The sequence below is a fragment of the Culex quinquefasciatus genome, chromosome 2 (assembly GCF_015732765.1).
Source record: "Culex quinquefasciatus strain JHB chromosome 2, VPISU_Cqui_1.0_pri_paternal, whole genome shotgun sequence".
Lineage (NCBI taxonomy): Eukaryota > Metazoa > Arthropoda > Insecta > Diptera > Culicidae > Culex > Culex quinquefasciatus.
The window spans coordinates 133,985,954-134,012,813 of record NC_051862.1 but is presented as its reverse complement, the minus strand read 5'-3'; the positions used below and the strand labels follow the sequence as shown (position 1 = coordinate 134,012,813).

The window sequence follows — 26,860 nt, the reverse complement described above, 5'->3', positions numbered from 1 at the left end:
ATGCGAAAAAGAGGTGTTTTTCAATAATTTGCAGCCTGAAACGGTGATGAGATAGAAATTTGGTGTCAAAGGGACTTTTATGTAAAATTAGACGCCCGATTTGATGGCGTACTCAGAATTCCGAAAAACGTATTTTCATCGAAAAACACTAAAAAGTTTTAAAATTCTCCCATTTTCCGTTACTCGACTGTAAAAATTTTGGAACATGTCATTTTATGGGAAATTTAATGTACTTTTCGAATCTACATTGTCCCAGAAGGGTCATTTTTTCATTTAGAACAAAATTTTTCATTTTAAAATTTCGTGTTTTTTCTAACTTTGCAGGGTTATTTTTTAGAGTGTAACAATGTTCTACAAAGTTGTAGAGCAGACAATTACAAAAATTTTGATATATAGACATAAGGGGTTTGTTATAAACATCACGAGTTATCGCGATTTTACGAAAAAAAGTTTTGAAAAAGTTGGTCGTCATCGATCATGGCCGTTCATGGTCACCCGCGACAGACACGGACGACGAAACAAAGAGAAACGCAAAAAGTAACTTTTTCAAAACTTTTTTTCGTAAAATCGCGATAACTTGTGATGTTTATAAGCAAACCCCTTATGTCTATATATCAAATTTTTTGTAATTGTCTGCTCTACAACTTTGTAGAACATTGTTACACTCTAAAAAATAACCCTGCAAAGTTAGAAAAAACACGAAATTTTAAAATGAAAAAAATTGTTCTAAATGAAAAAATGACCCTTCCGGGACAATGTAGATTCGAAAAGTACATTAAATTTCCCATAAAATGACATGTTCCAAAATTTTTTACAGTCGAGTAACGGAAAATGGGAGAATTTTTAAAACTTTTTAGTGTTTTTTCGATGAAAATACGTTTTTTCGGAATTCTGAGTACGCCATCAAATCGGGCGTCTAATTTTACATAAAAGTCCCTTTGACACCAAATTTCTATCTCATCACCGTTTCAGGCTGCAAATTATTGAAAAACACCTCTTTTTTCGCATGTTCAAAAATGGAAGGGGTCGTACCGCCCCTCCGTCACGAGATATCAAAAAACGTACCTCAGATTCGTGATCAGGGACAAAAGTTACCCCTTAAGACAAAGTTTCACGCAAATCGAAGAGGGGTCGGGGCAACTTTTCCCGATTTCGTGTGAGTTGGTAGAGAATTACCCTTATGTTTTTCTAACTAGCAAGCAAATATAAAAAAATGATTTTTCATCACTATTTTTTTGTGCACAATTTGAATTTATATTTGAAAACGGGTAATTTTTTAAGAGCCTTTTTTATGATTAGGACACAAAAATATAAAGCATTGCCAAATTGCTCCGAAAATCAGTTCTTGAATACCTTGATAAAAATGTGGTAGTCCCAGATGTCCCTTACATGCTGCAGGTCAAATCGGGTTGATATCTGGATGGAACACATTTTTATTTGAGTTTGAAAATTTTGGTATTTTTTCACTAAAATTTTAATTACCTTTCAATTTAACCAATTGGGATGTTTTACCCTGCATTTTGTTGCATTTTTCAAGCCCTTTCAGATGCATTTTGAATTTTGAAATAAAATTTAATTTTGCCCAAGTTACAGCATTTTAAAGATATTTGACGTTTTTGAACCTTCTAACTTTGAGTCCCGATTTGCCCCACTTCCCGTTGACTTAGAGTGCTCATATTTTGGGCAGATGCTAGTTGTATATGTACAAACAACCTTTGAAAATTTCAGGCAGATTGGTAAGGTCCAAACGATGTCCCATACAAAGGGGTATGCTCTGTTCGTGGACTCGCTCTTAAGAATTGCTTCACTTGCGTATTTTTGATTATTAATTTTTGGGAGCGCCGTGACTTCAATTTATTATGCAAAGTATTCAATGAAGAAACTTCAATAAATCATGTTTTCCATCACTGCGTGAAAACTTTCGTGTGATCTCGGTCGGTATTGGTTACGGAAAAAGAGAGATTTTCAGAAATAATAAAAATATTTCAATTCTGTAACGCTGACCACTTCCCTTTCTCTCTCTCTTCCTCCTCTTTCCAGCTTCATGCAGCACTCGCTCGTATCGCTGGACATCTCGGACAATCAACTGCAGGGGCTGCCGCTGGATTCGCTCAAAAACGTCCACACGCTAAGCCGATTAGTGGCACAAAGGTAAGTAAAGCTGTTCCCTCCTCAGTCGGAGAGTAGTTGGTCAGGGCTAAACCGCAGAGAGTGGTCAAATGCCGGGCCGGTTGCAAGTCCCATTGTTTGTTTGGCAAGGAAGGCAAAAGCTGCATCAGCCGTCATTGTACCGCGTTGCATTGTGCGGTCGAAACTTGATGCCGGACCAGCTGATGGAAGGGGTTTTTGTGGGATTTGATGGGGAAAGATATGAGTTTTATTTGAAGGATTTTACGAGGGAGAAATGTTTGAAAAGGGGTTTGACTAGGATTTAATAAGAAAAAAAAGATAAATTGAAATTAGTGGATTTCGACAATCCAAAAAACCTAACACGCAAACTTTAAAAAAATATGTGGAAATGCCTATTACCTAAATAAAAAATTATTATCCAAGATTTGAAAATGGTTAAATTTTGTTTCAATTTTCAACAAAAGCATTAAAAATTACCCTATAAAAACAGAGCCCCAACCACCTGACCTGACCATACCAACCACATACGACAACGCCACTTCCGCAAATCCTCACAATCCAGCAAAATTCGCAATTAAGGGATAAACCCGTGAACCGGTAGAAATATGGAATGAAAGTGAACCTTCTTTCCCTTCATCACAACCAGCCAGTTTGACCACAACTTGAGACGGAAGTTGGCGGTTCCAACCGGATTATATCGTGAAACCCATCCTAACTTTTTTTCCTGCTCCGTGGGAATATGAAATTTCAGCCAAAAGTAATTTGAATTTTAATTTGTAAGCTGCAAATGTAAATTTGAAAGTCAAATTTCACCTTCACGGGTAATGAATTTCGTCCCCTCTTGTTTTCTCATTCCAGGAACAACATCAACCACCTGGACGGCAACTGGGGCGGGCTGGCGGACTCGCTGCGAAGTTTGCACATCTCGGGCAACTCGATATCGGAGGTGTCGTTCTTCCTGCACGAGGACAAGCGACCGAACCACACGGTGCCCACGTTCCAGGCCAGCTCGTCGATCATCAACGCAAAGCCGCTGAACATGCAGCAGGTGCAGACGCAACAGCAGCAGCAGAGCAAGGCGTTCGCCAAGTTGAAGAAGCTGGTGTGGTTGGACATCAGCTCGAACCGGATAGCGCACATTAGTCCGAACACGTTCCCGAAGTCGCTGGTGACGATTGATTTGTCGAAGAACATTTTGGGCCAATTTCCGGCGGCGGTTTTGGAGCATTTGCACGATTTGAGGATACTGTCGTTAAAGGACAACTTGATAGCGAAGCTGGTGGGGGTTGATTTGCCCGGGTCGCGGATAAAGTTTGACAAGTTGGACCTGAGTGTGAACCTGATAGACGAGTTGCCGGCCGGGGGGTTGTTCAACGGGACGGTACGCGTGAAGGCAATTAACTTTGATAAGAACTTTATCCGGACGATTCCGGCGGATGCCTTCCGGGATTTGGGGGTGGTGCACATGGTGTTGGCGTTTAATTTCATCGAGAGTGTGGACGATGAGGCGTTTGCCACGTTGGAGAACACGCTGGAGTATTTGGACCTGGAGCGGAACCGGTTGTTGTCGGTACCGGCCGCAATCGGGACGTTGAACCGGTTGCGGTATTTGTACCTTACGTCGAACGAGCTGACATCGATAGACCGGCTGCCGGGCACGCTCAAAGTGCTGTCGTTAAGTGGTAATAATTTTACCGCGATTCCGGTCGAGGGACTGGCCAATTGCACCGAACTGTCGTATCTGAACATGGGCTACAATAAAATCGCGGAAATCGAGGAGAACGACTTTGTCGGATGGGGTGCGAATCTGCAGACGCTGCTGTTGAGGAACAATAAAATCACCAGCATCAATTACGGTGCGTTTAATGGGCTGGAGACGATTAAGGAGATCAGCCTGAGCTTTAACGACATCCACTACGTGCATCCGAACGTGTTCGATAACATTTCCAGCACGCTGAAGATTCTGGAGCTGTCGTTTGGGATTTACCGCGAGGAGTACCCGATGGACGCGTTGGCCGTCCTAACCGAACTGATGTGGCTTGGGCTGGACAACAACAACCTGAAGGTGATTCCCGACGATGCCCTGTCCACGCTCGGCCAGCTCACGTACGTGAATTTTGCGTTCAATCGCATCACCGTCTTGCCACGGTCCGTGTTCCGGATGGACGTCCACAAAAACCTGGTGGAAATTGATTTATCGTTTAACCTGATTGAAACGCTCCACACGGGCACGTTCGCCAATCTCGAGTTGATTCAAATCATAAATTTGTCCTCGAATAAAATAAAAACCGTGGAGAAAAACAGCTTCTACGAACTGCCCTACCTGACGTACGTGGACCTGTCCTTCAACGGCATCCAGAACGTGAGTGAGTGGGCCTTCAGCTTCCTGCCGGCCCTACTCAGCGTGGACCTAATGCACAACGAGCTGGCCACGTTCTCGCTGAAAATGTTTCGGCACGTGTCCAACGACACCAAGCCGATGAGGCTCAACATCAGCAACAATGCAATCGATAATTTCGAGGGGGACGTCAATTCGCTCCTGTACGTCTACTCACTGGACGCCAGCCATAACTTCCTGCACGACACGTCCGCCTTCCGGGCGCTCGCCAACTCGTTGCGTATTCTCTACCTCAATTGGAACAATTTCACCACGCTCGGCAATCATGCCTTCGGCGATTTGGAAATCCTGGAAATTCTCAACCTTGCCCACAACAATGTATCCTCATTAAGGCGGCGCAGCTTCGCCGGTCTGGTCAACCTCCAGGAGTTTGATTTGAGCCACAATAAGCTTGAAGTACTGCAAATTGAACAATTTTCCCCGCTCAAAAAACTCCGCCTGCTCAAACTTAACAACAACCGACTCCGGGCAGTGCCACGGGACGCTTTCCTCAACACCCGCATCGAATATCTGGACCTCTCAAACAACCTCTTCGCCGCCTGGCAAGCAACCGCCTTCGCCGACATCGGCTTCACCCTGCGCTCCATCCAATTTAGCAACAATTTGCTCGAATTCCTCGACTCGTACATGTTCACCAGCACCCAATTCCTGCTCGAGCTCAACATCTCTTACAACCAAATCAAACTCATCCCGGAAAACTCCCTTGCCAACCTAAACAACCTCACCATCCTCGACCTCAGCGGCAACCCCTTCATTCAACCCATCAACTTCAAAGAAATCTTCCTCAACGTGCCTCGCCTACGCGAACTCAGCCTGCAACACTCCGGCCTCTACCATCTCCCTCCCCTCGTCCTTCCCCAGCTCGCCCTCCTCGACATCAGCCACAACAACATCCAGGAGGTCGAGTCCCTCGAAGAACTGTACTACCTCCGCGAGTTCTACGCTGACGACAACAAAATCAACAACATCACCAACCTGCTCCGCAACCTCCCGCAAGCCCTACGCGTCCTTGACATCTCGCGCAACCCCATCCGCAAGATCTCCTTCCACGACTTTGGCTTCACCCGACGCCTCGAAGAACTCTACATCGAGGACATCAAAATCACCAACCCGGACATCTTCATCAAGCTGCACAACCTCAAGAAACTCCGCATCAACTCGCAGCACAACTTCTCCGAACTCGTGTCCAAACTGCGTGGCCTCCAGGAACTCTACGTCACCGTCTACGAGGACCACATCGGGGACAACCTTTTCACGGCCAAAATGCACACCATCTCCAAGCTGAACCTGCTGGAAATAACCGGCCGCCGGCTCGTCTCCATCTCCCACAAAGCGTTCGTCGGCCTCGCCCGAAACCACGATCTCCGTCTGCGGATACGAAACACCCTGGTGAACGACCTCCCCCCGGGGATCTTCTACGCGCTCAAGTACATCCCCCGCCTGAGCATAGACCTCTCCGACAATCTCCTCATAGCGCTAGCCCCGGACAGCTTCTACCCGAATGCGAGCTCCTGGGACGCGGTGGGGACACGGAGCGTCACCGGGGGCCTGGACATGTCCAACAATCCGCTGCAGTGCGACTGCGGGCTGGTGTGGCTCGGGCACTGGCTGCGGCGGTGGCTCCGGGAGACGGCGCAAGTTAACCTGATCCCGAAGGACGAGATGAAGCAGATGATCAGGGTGAGTTGATTTTTTTTAATTTTGTAAATGTGGTTTTGTAAGTTTTTTTTTGTTTTTTTTAGCGAGTTTAGAAAAATATGTTGTTTTTGAGAAAATATTTAAAATATTAAAAAAAAATCAAAACTTGTTTTAAGATTCGAATTTAAAATTGCAATGGACTGAAAACTCTATAACATCTATGATAAAATGCACCGTTTTAGCTTTTCCTTAATTTTTAACATGATTTTATTCATCTTTGCTGCAGCTGCTTCATTTTCTTCACCGACAAATATAAATAAGCCCACAAATCAAAAGTGTACCTCATTCTTATAATTTTGTTTCCCTCAACAAATGGCGGTTTCACAAATTGCCAAAAAGTTTGCTGCCTGCCTACCTACCTGTTTGTACTGCTAATTGAAAAGTTATAAAAAGTTTAACGCCACCTTCTTCTCCCCTCTTACTTCGACGCTGTCGTGCTATCATGTCGCACCCGCCATTTCGACGTTCCGAGAAAAACGCATTTTAATGTTTGACCTTGAATAAACAAAAACGAGAGCACGCAATGTAAACAATAAAAACGCGTTTTGTTTGGCTGACCATTCTGTGCATTGTCCCGAAGTTTAGTTGAATTTGGTTGCCGGAGTCCCGAGTTATAATTACAAATGTTTACGGTGGTCTAACTTGTACGTGCGTCAAACGCGTTCTGACCTGAAATCCCTTTGGCCAGTTGTCGCACTTACATCAATTTTCAGGGAGTGACAAGATAGCACGACAAGATTGAAACTTCTTTTATATGTAGAGTGACAACAATGCACGGAGTTTTTTCGGTTTTCATTGAATATCTCAGGATTGAAATCGAATTGTGGGGATCTGTGAAGATCAAAAGATGAGTCATTGTGAGCTGCACAAAATGGCGCTCTTAACTCAATTTGGCCCAAAATGCACGTACGACAAGTTAGCATGACGGCGACGACTTGCTTGAAAATTCGCGCATTTCGCGAAAATGACTCCAGCTTTCGGCAGCCCCAGACTTGTTCGTTTTCAATTTCTGACAGCTTTTCCCGGCTACTGATGGTATCATCATCTTTTCCGGAAGCTTTTGACAACAAAGTTCTTCCCCTTCTCAGCAAAATTTGAAGAGAAACAGAAATATTAATTTCTGTGAATCTGGGTAGGGGTGCAAAACTTTGCTCTCCTTAGCTTGTGAATGTCTTCTTTCAGTTGGGCGAGGGATTGGCATTTTGGGGAACGAGCCAGACGGAAACGGTTTCACCTTTGCCACTTTTTGATTTCTAAGCTCACAACCAGACGCCCAGGTGAGGGGGTTAAGTCTGTGTGGCGCAAAACAATGACGAAGGAATGTTTGTCATTCTTTCCCAGGGACTCCCGGGTTAGAGCAAGTTAGAAAGAAACAATAGCATTTTCCTTCCTTTTGTGACTTTTTGAGATGAAACTTTGTTTGAAAATCATTTTGATGCTCTCTCGTGCGACGACGGCGAAGACGAAGGGGTTGTTTTGGGGGGAGGGCAAACTTTGGAATGTATACTCAACAAAGTTGGATGTTTTGTTTTTTGGCCCGTGTCTGGGATTGTTGCTTTTGGGGGAAAATTGTCTCCTGAATAGAGCTTGACTGGAGCAAGTTTTGCTGTCTACGGGTGGCAATTTGCATATTGTTCAATCAATCCTATCATGATGCTGTCACTAGGGTAGTTTGAAGCTAAGTGAAGTATTATAGATTTGTCTTTTGAATACAGCATTGGAACTCAAAGGTTTTTGGTTACATTGAAATGTTTTTCCTGAAAACCATATGAATGTTCACGGCGTGTTTTCTAGAACAAACTTTTCAGGAAAAAAAAGTCATCGCTACTTTCAAATGTGTCTTATAGGAAATTTTCTCAGCTTTCCAATGCTTCTAAGAGCGAAATGTTTCATCGGGAAATTTCTGAGATATCTATATTTTAAGATTTTTGTTTTGAATTCCTTTATTATTTATTGAAAACTTTATACTAACAGTTTAAAAAACTAATCCAATGATGTGTTTCATGTGTCATTTACTCATCAAAACGTGCAAAATATGATAAGAAACAACTTTGTACAAGGTTGCAAACCGCTAAAAATTTTGAAAATTAAGTTTTATCTAGGTTTTTGAATATATGGGATTTATTTAGAAATTATAATATATTTTTTACAATTTATTAGATTATTACATATTTTTTGTTGTGGTTTAGGTTTTTTTTGTGTACATATCACGTGTCTGCTCTGATTTAGCTTGTTCAACCAAAACTTTCACAGGTTTGTGATTGTTGTTTATGGTATTATTGAATTTTTAATGTTTTTTTTTTAATTTTCTTAAGCAAACATTAACCAAGAACATAAATACAAATATGATTTAAAATCGAAAATGTTCTACATATTACTGTTGCAAGCTTCAAAAGTAATAAAAGTCATATTTTCGTGAGTTTAAAATAAAGTTAAAATTTTATAAAATGTTAACTGTTAAAAATGCACTTAAAGTAGCAATAAAACTCGAGTCTCTCAACTCAGAATGCTGAAAACACCGTCACAAACGATTTTTTTTGTGTGAACAAAAATTAAATATTATTTTAACAAAAAAAATCAAACAGAAACATCTTTTCCAAACTATTTGAACAAAAATTAAGGTATTGTATAAAACATATGAGATTTATAAGACTTCTAAAATGTTGCTAATTCCTTGAACATTTAATAAAAATAAACTAAAAGGATCATTTCATACTAATGAATAGTATTTCTCCTAAAGCTTGCAACAGTAGTTTGCAGTTCAATTTCGAGTATTCAACATGTTTTGTATTCATGCAGATGGTTGATGTTTGGTTAAGGAAATATGATATTTATTCATAAAAATCTAGTAATACAATATAAATCACAAACCTGCCAAAGTTTCGGTTGAACAAGCTAAATCAGAGCAGACCGGTGTTATTTATACACAAAAATTATGTAATAATCTATTTGTTCTTGTAAAAATTATATTTAAATCCGGTTTTATGATTTTTATTTCTGAATAAATTCCATATCTTCAAAAATCGGTTAAAACTTAATTTTTTAAATGTTTAGCAGATTGCAACCTTCTACAAAGTTGTTTCTTGTCTAATTTTGCACATTTTCATGAGTAAATAACACATGAAACACATCATTTGACAAGTTTCCTGGACTTTTATTTAAAAGTTTCTAATAAATGATTAAGGATTTTGAAACAAAAAGCTTAAAATAGAGATATCTCAGAAATTTCCCGATGAAACATTTCGCTCTTAAAAGCATTGGAAAGCTGAGAAAATTTCCTATAAGACACATTTGCAAGCAGCGATGACTATTTTTTCTTCTTAAAATTGCCCAGAAAACACGCCGTGTGTTAATTAAGTTTTAGATCAACGATAGAAATATCTTAAAATTTCGATACCCTGTTCTTTAGATTGACAAGCAAAATGCTTTCTACTTGACCGTGGAGCATTGATAGCTTTTTTTTTTTTTTTATTTTTTTTTTTTTTAAATTTCTATTTATTTTGATTTTCTCTTCCATGTACATTCATTCAGTTAAATATTATTGAGTGTCCAATCACAATCGATGACTTTTCACCTCAATTTTAAATATTCGCAATTTTCATTTATTCATGAAATATTGTAGCTTTCGCTATTCAGTGATTTCAAATGTAGGAGGTCCTACATGTACAAAAGGGAAAAGGGATACCTTAAAACTAACTTATAAACTATATAAAGAGCGGATCAATGCAGCTGAAGACTGCAATGATTTTTGTCGAAATGCATCAATTATCTTATTGGACATAACATCCAAAGTGTCAACTTCGGCTAATTGATGAAGTTCACTGGTGCTGAACCAGGGAGGAAGTTTCAGAATCATTTTCAGAATTTTGTTCTGAATCCTCTGAAGTTTTTTCTTCCTGGTTAAGCAACAGCTTGTCCAGATCGGCACAGCATAAAGCATGGCAGGTCTGAAAATTTGTTTATAAATTAACAGTTTATTCTTGAGACAAAGTCTAGAATTCCTGTTTATAAGTGGATACAAACATTTAATATATTTGTTACATTTAACCTGGATACTTTCAATGTGATCCTTGTAGGTAAGGTTTTTGTCAAAAGCAAGTCCAAGATATTTCACTTTATCCTCCCACTTTAAATTTACCTCATTCATCTTTATAATGTGATGACTTTTGGTTTAAGAAAATCAGCCCTTGGTTTGTGAGGGAAAATAATAAGTTGAGTTTTTGCAGCATTTGGAGTAATTTTCCATTCTTTCAAATAAGAATTGAAAATATCCAAGCTTTTTGTAATCTTCTTGTGATGACACGAAGGCTTCTACCTTTGGCGGAGATGCTTGTATCATCAGCAAAAGTGATTTCTGACATCCTGGGGCAAATCAGGCAAGTCAGAAGTAAAAATATTGTATAAAATTGGACCCAAAATGCTTCCTTGAGGGACGCCGGCACGTACAGGTAGTTGATCAGATTTGCTGTTCTGATAACATACCTGCAGAGTACGATCCGTCAAATAATTTTGTATAATTTTCACGATATAAATCGGAAAATTAAACCTTTTCAATTTCGCAATCAAACCTTTATGCCAAACACTGTCAAATGCTTTTTCTATGTCTAGAAGAGCAGCGCCAGTAGAATAGCCCTCAGATTTGTTGCTTCGAATTAAATTTGAAACTCTCAACAATTGATGAGTAGTTGAATGCCCAAGGCGAAATCCAAACTGCTCATCAGCGAAAATTGAATTTTCATTAATGTGTGTCATCATTCTATTAAGAATTATTCTTTCGAATAATTTACTAATAGATGAAAGCAAACTAATGGGCCGATAGCTTGAGGCTTCAGCAGGATTTTTGTCCGGTTTCAAAATCGGAACTACTTTGGCATTTTTCCAACTACTGGGAAAGTATGCCAAATCAAAACATTTGTTGCAAATTTTGACCAAGCTACTTAAAGTTGCTTCAGGTAATTTTTTAATTAAAATGTAAAAAATGCCATCCTCACCAGGGGCTTTCATATTTTTAAATTTTTTGATAATAGATTTTATTTCATTCAGATCTGTGTTAAAAACTTCATCTGATGAAAATTCTTGATCAACAATATTCTGAAATTCTATTGAAATTTGATCTTCAATAGGACTCAAAACATTTAAGTTGAAATTATGAGCACTCTCAAACTGCTGAGCAAGTTTTTGAGCTTTTTCCCCATTAGTTAATAGAATATTATCACCATCTTTTAAAGAAGGGATTGGTTTTTGAGGTTTCTTAAGAACCTTTGAAAGTTTCCAAAATGGTTTGGAATATGGTTTAATTTGTTCGACATCTCTTGCGAACTTTTCATTTCGCAGGAGAGTGAATCTGTGGTCAATAACCTTTTGCAAATCTTTTTTGAATTCGCTTCAGTGCAGGATCACGAGAACGTTGATACTGTCTTCGGCGAACATTTTTCAGACGAATCAGAAGCTGAAGATCGTCATCAATAATGGGAGAATCAAATTTGACTTGGACTTTAGGAATAGCAATATTCCTAGCATCCAAAATTGCATTAGTTAAAGATTCCAAGGCTGAATCAATATCAGCTTTGGTTTCTAAAACAAAATCATGATTTAAATTATTCTCAATATGATGCTGATACCTGTCCCAATTAGCTTTGTGATAATTAAACACAGAACTATTGGGTCTGGTAACTGCTTCATGAGAAAGTGAAAAAGTTACTGGAAGATGATCAGAATCAAAATCAGCATGAGTCACTAAAGGACCACAATACTGACTTTGATTTGTCAAAACCAAATCAATTGTTGATGGATTTCTAACAGAAGAAAAGCAAGTTGGCCCATTCGGGTATAAAACCGAATAAAGACCAGAAGTGCAATCTCTGAATAGAATTTTACCATTGGAATTTACTTTTGAATTATTCCAAGATTGGTGTTTGGCATTAAAATCACCGATGATCAAAAATCGAGATCTATGCCGAGTAAGTTTATTCAAATCCCCTTTGAAATAATTTTTATTTTCCCCAGTGCATTGGAAAGGCAAATATGCAGCTGCAATCATAATTTTCCCAAAAGAAGTTTCAAGTTCAATGCCCAAACTTTCAATAACTTTTAACTTAAAGTCACGTAACGTGCTATAAGTCATACTACGGTGGATAACTATTGCAACTCCACCGCCATTTCGATTCATTCGGTTATTGGTTATAACTTTATAATCTGGATCACTTTTCAAATAAGTGCCAGTTTTTAAAAATGTTTCGGTTATAACAGCAACATGCACGTTATGAACTCGTAAAAAGTTGAAAAATTCATTTTCTTTCGCTTTTAAAGAACGAGCATTAAAATTCATAATATTGATGGAATTACTTAGATCCATGATTAAACTTCAGGGTAAGAACAACATCATTCGCAAATTTTAATCCAATCTGGATAGCTTCCATCATGGATGTAGCATTACTCATTGTTTGAATCAAACCAAACAGTGAGTTTTGCAAAAAGTCATTTTTCAAACGTAACATCGCCGAGATCAGAAGATCCCAAAGCGTTGCCAGCAGAAAAATTTTCAAATGAAATTTGAGGTACCTGCCCAATTTGAAGATTGGTAGAGGATTTAAAATTCGTGGATGAACCCGAACCCGAAACGACGTTGGCATAAGAAATACCATTGCTGTTACCTAACTTTTCCATGGTAGGGGTATTGTTCGAGTGAGACAGCACGAACGTTTGATTTAAAGATGCAGGTACAACCTGACTTTGAGAAAATTTCGGTTTGGTTTTCGGCTGATGCTTAGCACGAGAATCCAAAACCTTTTTTCTGATGGGGCAATCCCAGAAATTTGATTTGTGATTTCCACCACAATTTGCACATTTAAATTGGGTGACTTCTTTCACGGGACAATTGTCCTTGTCGTGAGAAGAATCCCCGCAAACCATGCATTTTGGAACCATGGCGCAATGATCAGTACCGTGACCGAATGCCTGGCAACGCCGGCACTGGGTCAGATTCTGGCCATTACCGCCATGTTTCTTAAAATGCTCCCACTTTACCCGTACATGGAACAAAAACTGAACTTTGTCCAAAAGTTTCAAATTGTTGATTTCATTTCTGTTGAAATGAATCAGATAAAATTGTGAAGTCAAACCAAAGCGAGAAATATTCCCGTTTGATTTTTTCTTCATTGGTATTACTTGGGATGGGGCAAAGCCAAGCAACACCTTAAGTTCGTTTTTGATCTCATCCACCGACAAGTCGTTGGAGAGACCTTTCAGGACCGCCTTGAATGGACGAGCATTCTTGGTCTCATACGTGTAGAAATTGTGTTTGTGGTTTTTCAAATAACCAACAAAAGTTTGGTGATCTTGTAAAGATTCTGTCAACAAGCGACATTCTCCTCTTCGACCAAGCTGGAACGAAACCTTCAAATTGCAAGTTTCCTTGCAATTTTTCAGTTGCGTTCGAAAGCTGGCCAAATCGGAGACGGAAGTCACTACAATTGGCGGAGCCTTTACTCGTTTCTCGACGGCAGAAGGCACAGTACGAGGAGAAGGATCCTTGTCAACAGTTTCGGATAAAACACCGAAACCGTTTGCCAATGGAATTGGAGGATTGACCTCACTTTCAGAATCAGAATCAGACCTCAGAAGAGGCTGTTTTCTTTTTCTGTTTCCATTAGCCGATTTAGCGTTCAAACGCTTCACCGACGTAACGACCAAATCTTCAGAAGATTTGCGTTTACCTTTGTTTTGACGCATTTTGCAAGCAAAGTTCTCTTAAAAAGATGGCTTCGTTTGTAAAATACAACAAAATTTCAGGTGGGGTTAGTCTTGAAAAGACTGTTTAGAATTTTGGAAAATAACTCAGGTAGTCTTTAAAAAGACTGTGAATTTTGTTTGAAATAACTCTGAGCTTAGGTAGTAAAAAATACCGCAGCTCTAGTGTCCGTTCACCTCGAAGGTTCGCAAGACACTGCATTGATAGCTTAAAGAGGAGTCTAAGGACTGATATAGTTAAAACCAAAAAACTGACGAAAATATAAGTTTGAATGCAAGTTGCATAACTCTCAGGCTAATTTGAAATTAAATCTACTCTACCTCGCTAAAAATAGACTGGCCGACTTAAAGAATTCATCCAACAGACCGATTCTTAGCAAAGCTACACCAATGTTTTTATGTTTTATGTTTTATGTTTTATGTTTTATGTTTTATGTTTTATGTTTTATGTTTTATGTTTTATGTTTTATGTTTTATGTTTTATGTTTTATGTTTTATGTTTTATGTTTTATGTTTTATGTTTTATGTTTTATGTTTTATGTTTTATGTTTTATGTTTTATGTTTTATGTTTTATGTTTTATGTTTTATGTTTTATGTTTTATGTTTTATGTTTTATGTTTTATGTTTTATGTTTTATGTTTTATGTTTTATGTTTTATGTTTTATGTTTTATGTTTTATGTTTTATGTTTTATGTTTTATGTTTTATGTTTTATGTTTTATGTTTTATGTTTTATGTTTTATGTTTTATGTTTTATGTTTTATGTTTTATGTTTTATGTTTTATGTTTTATGTTTTATGTTTTATGTTTTATGTTTTATGTTTTATGTTTTATGTTTTATGTTTTATGTTTTATGTTTTATGTTTTATGTTTTATGTTTTATGTTTTATGTTTTATGTTTTATGTTTTATGTTTTATGTTTTATGTTTTATGTTTTATGTTTTATGTTTTAAGTTTTATGTTTTATGTTTTATGTTTTATGTTTTATGTTTTATGTTTTTTTTAGTCTTTCTAATAGATTTTTTCAGCCGGCAGCTGATTTATCTCAATTTAAATCTGAATGACATTGCTATTGATTTTTTTTTTAAGAAAATTATTTTAAAATATACTGGCTAGAGAGAATTGATTGATCGCGTACTTTTCACCGAGATTTTTTTTCTCGAGGGGCATTGAAAATTGATTTGCTTCAAATTTTATTCTAAATTTTGGGGAGACATTGACTACAAAGTATTTGTTACAGATATCAAATTGAAATTCATAACGTCAAAAGGACCAATAGTCAGGGCTTTTCAATGGTTATTCATATACAGAAATTCCTTACGAAAACAGCATGATTCGAAAAAAACGTTCTCCGATCGGGCTCAAAATTTGTCTGGAGGTTCCTTGGCCGAAATAATTAGACCCGTATTTTTTTGTTTGGCCATTACTGTGACCTATGCCGTGTTATGATGGTCCAATCAATGGCAATTTTCGTCGATTTTCGCTAAAACCACTTTTTTTTTTTTCAAAAAATCATATCTTCGCGCCATTTCATCCGATTTTAGCTGTCTTAGGCGCAAAAGAAAGGTGATAGTTTGGTTATTTGGGAAAAATAGTAAGAAGTTTCAAACATCTAGCTTAACATTTGAAAGTATCGTATGAAAACTTAAAATGATGTTTTGAAGGTCTCGGGACCAAAGAGCCTGTGTCTGAAAATATTTTTAGCTGATTCCTAGGAAAATTTTACATATTACATCAAAAAATGATGAAGTTATGTTTTCAATACTCTGAGATACAATTTTTTGAAAATAAAAACTGGGGTTTTCGACGCGCCACGCAAAAATGACGAAAACGGGAAAAAATCTACTTTTTTCACTAAAACTGCGATAACTTGAAAATTTCAGCGATGACCTATACATGTGAGGATACCAAAAGTTGCTTATTTCAACGAAAATTTTACCCGATCGGAGAACTTTTATTCCGAATCATTTTGTTTTCGTGGGGAATTGCTGTATATATTGCTTATAATATTAAAAACGTATAAATATTGAACTTTAAATGGTTCGAACAGTCCCAGATTAAAATTCTTTTCTTAAAATAATCAAAACCTTCAGCAAAACAGAACACATCCCATCTCCTCTCGAAATCTCAGATTACACCATCATCAACAGATGTTAACATCCCGACATCTCGTCGTGTTTTCTTGCGCAAAAAGGCAAACAATTAAAGGAGGAGGCTCATAAAATTACCTCGCTAATCCGTCGGCCGATCCGATGCCATAAAATATAATGAAGAGCACGTTTCAACCTTAAGACCTAAGCATCCTCCTTACTTCCCCCCTCCATCACCTGTGGGCCGTGGGATTTCCCTCTGGCGCGCGTGTCAAACAGCAACAAGACGACACCCAAGGGCGTGAGGGGGGTGGTGGAGAAAAAAAATCTCTGCTTTGAAGCTTTTCCGTTGGAAGCGATTTTCCCATTTATAAGCCTATTAAGTAAATCGTTCAAACATCATTGCCCTCGTGTTCGGCTTCCATCAACGGCTGGGATGGCATCCCTGTTTTAAGGGGAGTACAGATTTTTGTGAACTTTTATCTTTTAACGAATTATATATTATCAAATGAGGCATTTTTTTATAAACTTCATTAATATTCAATTTCATCTCAACATTTAATCCTCCGTAGATCCTTTTGAATCCTGCAACAAATTGACTAACCAGATTACATCAAGTCAATTACGCCAAACATTGTGTCCCTTGGGTGCGCCTCCAGTTTTCCTCTTTCTCTCTGCTGCGTCCCACTTCTAGGTTAAGAACCGCGCACGACTAAATGACAAGAAGAAGACGTCAAAGGATACATAAACCGATAATCATCGTCTCATTAAGTGTCATCTCGGAGGAATCGTTTTGCCCGAAAAACAAGAAATCGCGACACACTCACACTCACACTCACACTGTCACTGTTTCTGAGAAAAGCTTTCATTTCTGATGCGGCTGTCCTCCCACGCGATTGAGTGGGTGGTAATTGTGTGGGAGGAGGGGGGCACGTGTCACTTTCGTTTCTAATGTGACAGGCAAAATGCTCGGGAAAATGCTGATGGTTGACACGCTTTGCGGTGGTTCGGTGGAAATCTGAATTGGAGAAACCGAACCAATTTAGCACTGGCACAGTATGAAATTTTGAATGACATTTAGAAGAAAAGAAAAATAAATCATTCTATAACAATTTGAGACAAAAACATGTCCAAATCAGAGAGAAAAAAACAAGTTTCAAACTAAATTAGATTTTTTTTCCACAAGAAAATTTCACACGGTGCCAACTTTAAGGCAAATGTCTCACCCATAATGAGCTGTTTATAGGTCTGACAATGGAAAAAGTTTGACGTTCTGGCTGTGTCACTCTTCGGACGGCAGCCAGCGATAGCTTTTGGAGTGGAATATAATAAGGACAATTTTAACAATACAGGTCTGTTTGTTTTTAAGTGAGGAAATTGTATGCACTATCAAATTCTTTGTTAGTTGCGATGAAGAAATCTATATCATAATAACTATACTAAGTACTCACTTAGAGAGATGCTCTACACCTACTAAGTAACTCTTCTAAACGGTCGAAAATCAAATGGCAGAAAAACCAAACAGTACGAGAGGTTTATCGGTAGAATAAGTCATTACGCAGAAAAATAATAGTTGAATATGTCATAAAGCAGAAAAGTGCATATAATATCTTCTTTCAATCCACAAAAAAGTTCATCGTCCAAAATTAAATTGCAGTATGTTAAAACGGCAAAATAGCCTATAATGGCAGAAACTTAAAATGGCAAAAAGGTGTTGAAAAGTCAATTGAAAACCAAAATAACTTTAACTGTATTTGGCATAGTAAAACAGCAGCAAAACATTAAAATAATAAATAAAACCGCATTTTCCTGTATTGTCTCTGTCTATGGCAATACCTAAAAAACCAGAGGTCCAATCTGCAAAGAATTTACACAAATTAATAAAAAATGTCTAAATTTTTACCAAAATATTTTTAATCATAGTTACTTATAGGCAGTTTTGAAAGAAATCAAATATTTCGTAATAGAACACCATACAACAGTTGTTCAAAGTTTTTTTTCGATTGCAAATCAAAATATCATATAAAAATCTAGAATTAGGTAGACAATTATTCATGATTCTTTTTAAGATGGCATTTGTTTTGCCCTTGTTGAGCCAGACCTCAAGATGAGTAATTTTTATCTAAATCAAAATATTTTTTAAGAGTAGCCTATATTGACGTTTTTTTATACACAGATTTTAGTTTATTAAGATACAAATCATAAGACAACTATACTGCCCATGTTCGCATAAATGTCCCATATGCAAAAACAGCAAGCTGAGAAAAACTCAAAACAAGTTTGTCCCACACATAAGGCTACGTGTTAAGTTTTCACGAAAAAACTGGATTTCCTCCTGATTTCTAGAACAAAGTACTGGATGTTATAGGCTCTTTTGAAAGAGCATACGATTTTGAACCAAAATGCATCAATAACTCAAAAGTGACGAAAATGCATATGGGACATTTATGCGATCATGGGCAGTATAGTGAGCCCCAAAAAACTGAAAACTTCAATATCACATCAAATTAATCGCTTGAATGTTGCCACTGCAGATCTTTAAATTAAGTGGAAATTCGATTCTAAAAATAATGTCCAGTTTTGTTGCTTTGGTGTCCTTGGAAGAGTTGTTGCAAACAAAAAGTGTCAACTTTTAGCTTTTAGGTTGAAAACGATGATGGTGTTTCAAAAAATCTTTATTAAAATTATAGTGCCAATGTAATTGTAAAAGCAACCTAATAAAATGGAATGAAATGAAAAAAAAAATTTGATGGTTATTTTAACATTTTTTTCCTTCTCGGTTAAATTAGTTCTCCTTGGTCCCAGTAAACTCTCTCCCCATTTCGAACAAATCAGCTGTTGAAAGGTAGTCTATATCTCAGCTCAGGATAACAACTGTACCAATGTAATTGTTAAAGCAACCTAATCAAATGAAATGAAATGAAATGAAAATATTATAAAACAAACAAAAACAAAATCTATATTAAAATTGCATGCCAACCAACACAGAAAAAATCAGGGAATGCTGACAGATTTTCAGTCAATAAAAATATGTAATATTACACCAGAACCTAGTAAATTTTCATCAGTTTCTGGAAAATTTTCATCAGGTTCACATTTTTTAAGTAAAATCACTAAATAAAGAGGCAATATTCAAACTTCAAAAATTCAACTTTTGGAATTTTGGAAAAAACGATCTTCGACTTGTTGGTCAAAAGTTCAGGCATTTTGCGATAGCCGAATAATTTTCACCAGGTCTTGATATTTTGGTATGATAATTCTATTTGAAAATGTTTTATTTTAAGGCCAATCACTGCCAAGATCATCGGCGAATATTTAGATTATTTATTGCTCCTAACTTTTGATAGCAATTGAATTTCAAAAATCTAAACTCGTCCGATTATGATTTCAGAAGAGTAAATTATAGTTGAAAATTTATTTGAAAGTGTCCCAATTATGTTCTCAAGTGAGTGATGAAAATTATTTCACAAGCAATCTTGTGATATGCCGGTTTACCGTAAATACAGTCTTATTTTTTTATTTAAATTAAATCTTTCAATTATATTAATGCGTGTATCAAAAAGTGAAATGTACAATGGTTTCCAACAATATCAATTTTAAATACAGGTACATATAACTAAAGTATAGAGCCAATCATGTTTACAATAGGAAAAAAATGATTTAGTATCTTTTTATTTATTATACTGAAACTTAATATTATTTCCCCCTAAAAATGTGGATGTAACAAAATGGGTGAATTTTACAGGTGTACTGTGCCCAAATCCCAAAAATGAGCCTAATTATTTGCGACATAACTAGGTGCTTTGAAATCGGTGCGTTTTTGTATTTGCCTGTTTTGAGCCCCTTAACGATTTTTGCATTTTACAAAAAACCTTACAAGCTCTTAGTTCGTGTTCCAGGGAACAACTTTGCCGAAGAGTACGAAGAGATTCGGCAAATATTAAGAATGTTACAGAAATTCTATCACAGGCACTAAAAACTTCAACTTATCTTCATGCTCTTCTACTCTTCAACATTTGAACAATTCAAAATATACATTTCCTTAACATAAATCCAGGACTCCATCTACAATCAGAAGTAAATGCTCCGCAAGCATTTGAATCACTTCCCCCTCCATTCTGACTCCCGTCCATTTCTGCTCAATTTACGTAAATGTTATAAATTATGTTCGCAACTAAACGTTCCAAGTTGGACATCAACAGTAGCACCAGCAACCACTTAAATTAAACTTAATTGGCAGAATACCACTAGCCCGAGCTGCTGCCCAGTTATATCATAGCCATATAATAGGAGAGAATCGTTGGGTTGGCACCCACAGACTGAGGGAGGTGGCCAGAGTGGTGGATTGTGAAACTTCCGGACATGATAATTTACCACTCGTTTCCGTTTGATATCACAATTGCGCTGCGTTTTGCGGCGGGGAAGGCCAGGGATAATTAGTGCAACTATTTCTCATCTTCCTGCTGGACCAAAACTGGGCGGGGTCTTGGTATTTTGGAACGTGAACTTGGACCATGGCTGGAGATGGCCAGCTAGAGTTCTAATGCGCTGGAGTTTGAACACAGTGAAATGTAATGGACGCAAAACTGGTTTGGGTGGGAATGTTTGCTCCAGTTTGGACTAATTGAGTATGAATTAGGGCTTAAAGTTTGTGATTTGTTGATGTTGTGATTTTGTTGATGTTTTGAATTCGTTGTTGTTGTTCTTTTGAAGATTTGTTGTGAATGGATATTGGCAACCAGACTTTTTATTCTTTAAAAACAAAAATATGTTTGGAATGCTTTTTGATTTACTTACTAAATAAGCTTAGCTCTCAGCTTACCTAACAAAAAACAAACACCAATAGCAATTCTACGTTTTTTTTACGATTCGTGAAATTCCCACTATAATAATTCATTATTTAAAAGGGAAACCTTAAAAGGCTCCATTTTTAGCCGTGGACCAGCATCGTAACGGGGGTCCTTTTTCCAGTGTCCATGGCTCGTAATTAATGTGCTCATGCATAAAAGATGACAAACTGGGAAGGGAAGGGGCCTGGAGTAAGGGAACGCTGAGCAAAAATGCCATCAAAATTCAACGGTTAGGGCGAATGACTCATCACCAAACTAATCCTCCTTTTTTTGGCTGAGCTCCCCAGTAATGCATGAGTCCCTCCACCATAATGGGTTGGGAAATGTGTCTCATGCAGTTTTGCTCCTCCTACGAGCAGAAGAAAAAAATGCAATTTTTCACCAGCAGAAAAGTCCCAGGCACAGCAAAAGTGGACAAACTGATGAGGAAAGCTCCGTCAAGAGATGAGTAACGAGACTGCTGGGTTGGACCTCCCCCAAAAGGATACGATAAACTTTTCGCCAGATTAAAGAAAATTACGGCGAAATGTAGGTTAATTGAGTTTTTTTCTCCGAAGAAGATGTCTCCGACCAAAAGCTTTCCCCCTGCCTCCCTCGGAAAACTCGAGCCAAGCTCCCGCTCGCAAGGGTTGGCCAAATTTTTCGGTGACTAAAGGACCAAATTTGCTGTGCAAGTCGTCAACCGAACAGGGGGGGTTGAGGAACAAAATGAGCTCACAAAGTTATATACAGTTAATAAAGTTTGATTAAATTAGCCCGGGTGTATGCAACAGCAAAAGAGGAAAACATAAAATTTGTGTGATGTATTTGTGCTGTTCTTTGCTCCTCTCACAAACAAAGAAGTACACAAAGTACACACACAATGGGAAAAGCTCACAGTACAGAGCTTTTGAAAGAGTGAGAGGAAAATTCAATTGTGTCATGGGATGTGCCCCTCCCCCGAGAGGGAAAATCTAGTTTTCGGAACATGACTCGGAACCATGAGGATGATCTAATTGTGGAACCGGGTGGAGTGATGACACCGTCGTCAGTGTTTGTGCAAAAGTGCATCCCGGAATGGGTTGTAATTAAATGTCCCGCTGGGAAACGTGTGAGGGCTTTGAAACGAAACGACTAGTTTTGCCAAACAGAGTGAACTTTATGCAGATCTTATGACCACCAAGTTTTCGAATTTAGACTAGTAGTATCCTATTTTACTTATTAATTAATTATTAATTTGAAGAAAATCTCAGTTTTATTGAATAATCAAACTATTTTGTTAAATACTTAAATATTTCAGTAAAATTTTAGAAATCATAACGAAAATGCAAAAAAAAATATTCAAATCTATTTTATCTGACTAAGTTTACAAACTTTAACAATCATAAATGTGATTGAAAGAAAATAGAGTGGAATTTAGCAAAAAAAAACAATTTAAGTTTTTTTTATTTGTATAAAATTTCCATCGAATCCTTACGCTAAGAAAACAAAAAAAAACAGTGTTTTTTGAAAAGTATCGAGAAGGCATTCAAAAAAAAAAATTTAAGGATGTAAATTTAATTGTCAATTAAAAAGTACATTTGTAAAATTTTGATTAAGTACATGGTTTCAGGTTAGGTAATTCAACAAAATTGTCTTTTTTAATTTAAAAAAATAGTTTTATAACAAAAAAAAATAAAAAAAAAAACGAAGATGGTTTAATTTTTTTTTGTTATACAACGTTTTATAAATGTGTAAATTTGTTCAGGGTGAAACTATTTCTTTCTGAATTGTCATAATCATATCTGATGCGGCTCGTGGCAACAGTTTTTGGGCGAGGTGGATTGTTTTTATTTGAGCAGACTGTAAACACTCACTTGATTCTTGGGACTACGTTTTGGACGAGTAAAACACGCAGAAATTCACTAAAACTACGAAAACTTTCTCTTTTCTGATCTTATTTTTAGAGTAGGGTTTTGAATCCGTCGAATCTACGCGATCCTCTGTGCTAATTGCTATCGTTATCGTTATTTCTTATCGCCGATAATGAATGATATCTCATTTTTAAATCTTTCTAAAATCGACTTAATTCAATAAATCGTGTTAAATTTTCAATGCTTTCATGACGAATATATTGTTTTGAAAATGAAGAAAGTTTCAAAGTAAAATTAGAAAATATTGTTCACAAAATACCGTTTTTTAAAACACTTAAATTTAAAAAAAAATGCAATATGAGTATCAAACGATGCGGAATTTGGTATGATTTTTCAGTTCATTAAAGTTTTTTGTTATGAACTAAAATTTTCACAAAATATCGTATTTTTTCAAAAATACTCAAATGTTCAAAATATGGTTATCGAACGAACAGAAATTTTGCATGCTGTTTTTTTTAATGTTTTAACATTAAAATTTGGTATGCCTCATATAAAATTTTGCTGCGTTTGATACTCACACATATTGCAAATTAGAAAAATTAAAGTATTTTCTAAAAATATAATCAGGAAACGCATTCAAAATTTTGCTTCGATTGCAAATTTTGAAAATTTGAGTATTTTGAATTATTTTTATTTTTATGAGTATTTTAAGAAAATTGGAGTGTTTCAACCAAAAAAAACTCTAATACACTGAAAATGCACATCAAATTTCACTTCGTTTGATACACAGATTGCAAATCATGAAAATATCAGTATTTTCAAAAATACGGTATTTTGTGAAAATTTGAATATATCCAAGAAAATTTAATCAAGTGAAAAAGCATACAAATTTCGCTTCGTTTGATACCCATAGTGTTAACTATGAAAATTAAAGTATTTTATAAAAAAACACGGTATTTTGTGAAAATTTGCGTATTTTCAAAAAAAAAGTCTAATAATGAGAAAATGCAAATCAAATTTTGCTTGGTTTGATACCCATAATACAAATTTTGAAAGTTTGAGTACCGTCAGTGGGGGTGACATTGGGTCTGGGGGGTGAGATTGGGTCAAAGTGATTTTTTACCGATTTTACCATTTTTCAGGTTATTCTCAATGAAACTGAATTCTGTTAAAGGGGTTGTGTAGGGGACATCTTAAGATGACTTCGCTAAAAAATCTCGTTCCTAGAACAAATCCTGTTATTTTGACAGATGTCTAAAGTTGGGGTACGTTTTTGGCCAAAAATGACCTCTCGAAAAATCATTTTTCTAATATTTTTGTTAGAATTGCTCGAAAACTACCCAAATGTTTGAAAATCTTCGCTTCAAACATTGTAGCGTGTCAATACGATTCCTTCGAACAAGAAACGCTCTTGGATGACTTGTTTTTACCATATCGTTGTATTTGAGCATCATTTTAATTTCATTTGACCCAATGTCACCCCCTCTAAGGGGTGAGATTGGGTCAATTTTCAAACTATTGGCATTTTAGGTAGTGTTCATCAAAATCCACCATATTTTGGGAAAATGTTAGTAAACTATCTAAGAACAAATCTACGTTGAAAGATTTTCGATGTTATTTAAATTGTTTTTGTTATTAAGAAATTTCGAGAGGTGTATCGTTTTTTGACCCATAGTCACCCCCACTGACGGTATTTTGACCCATAGTCACCCCCACTGACGGTATTATCGAAAAATACGGTATTTTGTGAAAATTTTAGTATTTTTCCAAAAAAACTAAAATAATTGAAAAAAAAGCATACAAAATTTCGCTTTGTTTGATACCCATATTGTTAACTATGAAAATTTGAGTACTTTCGAAAAAATACGGTTATTTTGAGAACAATACTGAATATTTATACTTTGAAACTAAAGCCGCTGCAAATATTTTTTGAAATTTATGCCCCCCCCCCTTCAAAATCTGTCCGAAAAATAAGGGGATAAAAAAATTGTTTTTCAGAAAACTTCAAAATTTTAATGGAAAAGAAGTCTAATGAACTGAAAATAATTTGAAATCCATTGTCCTGCGTTTGAAATCATATTTAGCATATTTGAGATCGATCAACAATATTTCATTTTTTTATAAAATTCCGTTGTAGGTTTTTTTCGATAGAAAAAAAACGCCAATACTTTGATATTTTGAAAACTGAACATTGCCAAACATCTGGGTAGGTGTGAAATGCATTTTAAAACACCTTTTTTTTTAAATGTTGAAATCATGGCTTGCTATTTCAAATTTTAATTTTTTAATTTTTTCCCCTGAGTCAAGGGACATAAATTTCAAAAAATATTTGCAGCGGCATTAATACAATTTCAAAAAATATATTCTTAGTAAAAGCATTGAAGTTTTAACAGAATTTTGTTGAATTTAGTCGATTTTAGAACTTTTTTTAAAATGAGTTATCGTCTACTATCGGCGTTAAGATTATCGCCGATAGAATTATCGAAATAACGATAACGATAGATTATCGTTATCGTCCTGACGATAACTATAGAATTATCGTTATCGTTATCAAGCTGCGATAATTTTATCGTTAACAACCTTGATAGTTTATTAAAAACTTTAGATTTGATAATTTTACCTTAAAAATTACATTTCTCATCATTCCTTTTTTCCTTCTATTTCCAGCGAGCAAAGCGCAGTACCTGCACGGACCCGCTAACAGGGCGAAGGCTCCCCTTCCTGGAGATCTTCCCCGAGGACCTGCTGTGCCACGCGAGTGCCCTGAGCAGTTTGGCGCTGAAGTTGCGCTTCCGCTGCATGATCATCTGTCTGAACGTGCTGCTGATGGTGCTTCAGCGAATATTTTAAGCCAAACCGCCAATACCGTGAGAAAGCAGCGTGCGTGTGTTGAAATGAGAGAGAGTTATTGAGATTTTCTTTAGCGTGTAAGAAACGACCTGTAAGGTAAGACCTTTCTCCCTCTGTCCTGTATCCTGTCCCACTGTCCCCGTTCCGAACGTTTTCTAGTGCAGTAAGAACCGACCTGTATCGATAATCCCTTTTTAAAAACAATCCTAGTACTAAAGTTTGCCGAGGAGAAAAAAACGCAAACGCTCGTTGTACATAAAATAGTAAATATTTTTTATAAGTAAAAGGTCCAAACTAGTGTTAAAAGTGCAGGTGCGATGCATTACCAGAAAAAAATAAACCCCTTCTGATGTTGGAGAAGAGTGTTGAAGCGGCGCTGCTTGTTTCCCACGAGGATGACGGGAAAAGGGCTCTTAAAATGTGATAAAAACGAAAGATTTGCTAGAAGTAGAGAAGAAGAAACCCCTTTTATGAAAAAAAAAAAAGTAAGAACAGTGACTCACGATACGACAGCAACCAACACGAAGAAACACAATCACGCGGATTGAAAGATGACGAATACATGTTTGTTTTTTAAAGTAATTTTACTTTTGTAAGCTAACCTCATGAAGATTTTTGAAAATAGAATACTTGCTTCACAGCAAGTTATTACAAAAACTGTTGGTTCCAGTAAGAGTTCTCATACTTTATGACAAATTTTTCTTCTTTTCTGTTTGTACTCTGTTTTTGCCCTTTCTGTAATTTTCTGAAAAGATGGCATTTTATGTCTTAAATTTATTAAAAGTTTAAAATCATAAAAAATCATAATAAATTTAATCTGAAAAGTTAATCATTCTAATTAGAGCGTCCAATTTCACGTCCCGGGAAAAAAAATATTTCCCGAAAAAAAATATTTCCCGAAAAAAAATATTTCCCGTTTCCCGGGAAATTTGTAAATTTCCCGGGAATTCCCGATATTCAAGCGGAAGTATACATTTTCTTAAGTTTTTGGAACTATTTTTTGAAAATGCACCGAAAAAATAATAAATGAACAAACTCAACATGATTTTGTTCAAATAAATGTATTGTTTGGTTTAAATATAATTAATCAGATTATCAGAAATTATGATATCAGAATTATGTCTGATAATATAAAATTTTGAAGCAACTGGAAATAGATCTTGCATAATGAGTATTAAATTATTACAATTAGGTAAGCTTTTAACAGATTGATATTATTTCATCAAAACAATAACAACTCCTTACCTCCAAATTCAAATTGAG

General features: G+C 36.5%; 1 protein-coding gene across 1 annotated transcript in view; it reads left to right on the top strand.

The window, feature by feature from the left end:
- Positions 1 to 26,440, top strand: part of LOC6033736 (chaoptin) — a 304,909-nt gene extending 278,469 nt beyond the window's left edge. Inside the window, exons 5-7 of the mRNA XM_038257265.1 lie at positions 2,041 to 2,151; positions 2,989 to 6,208; positions 25,415 to 26,440. Of these exons, the coding sequence (XP_038113193.1) occupies positions 2,041 to 2,151; positions 2,989 to 6,208; positions 25,415 to 25,597 (3,514 nt within the window). The 3' untranslated portion in view covers positions 25,598 to 26,440. The remainder of the gene's footprint in view (positions 1 to 2,040; positions 2,152 to 2,988; positions 6,209 to 25,414) is intronic.
- The last annotated feature ends 420 nt before the right edge of the window (positions 26,441 to 26,860 follow it).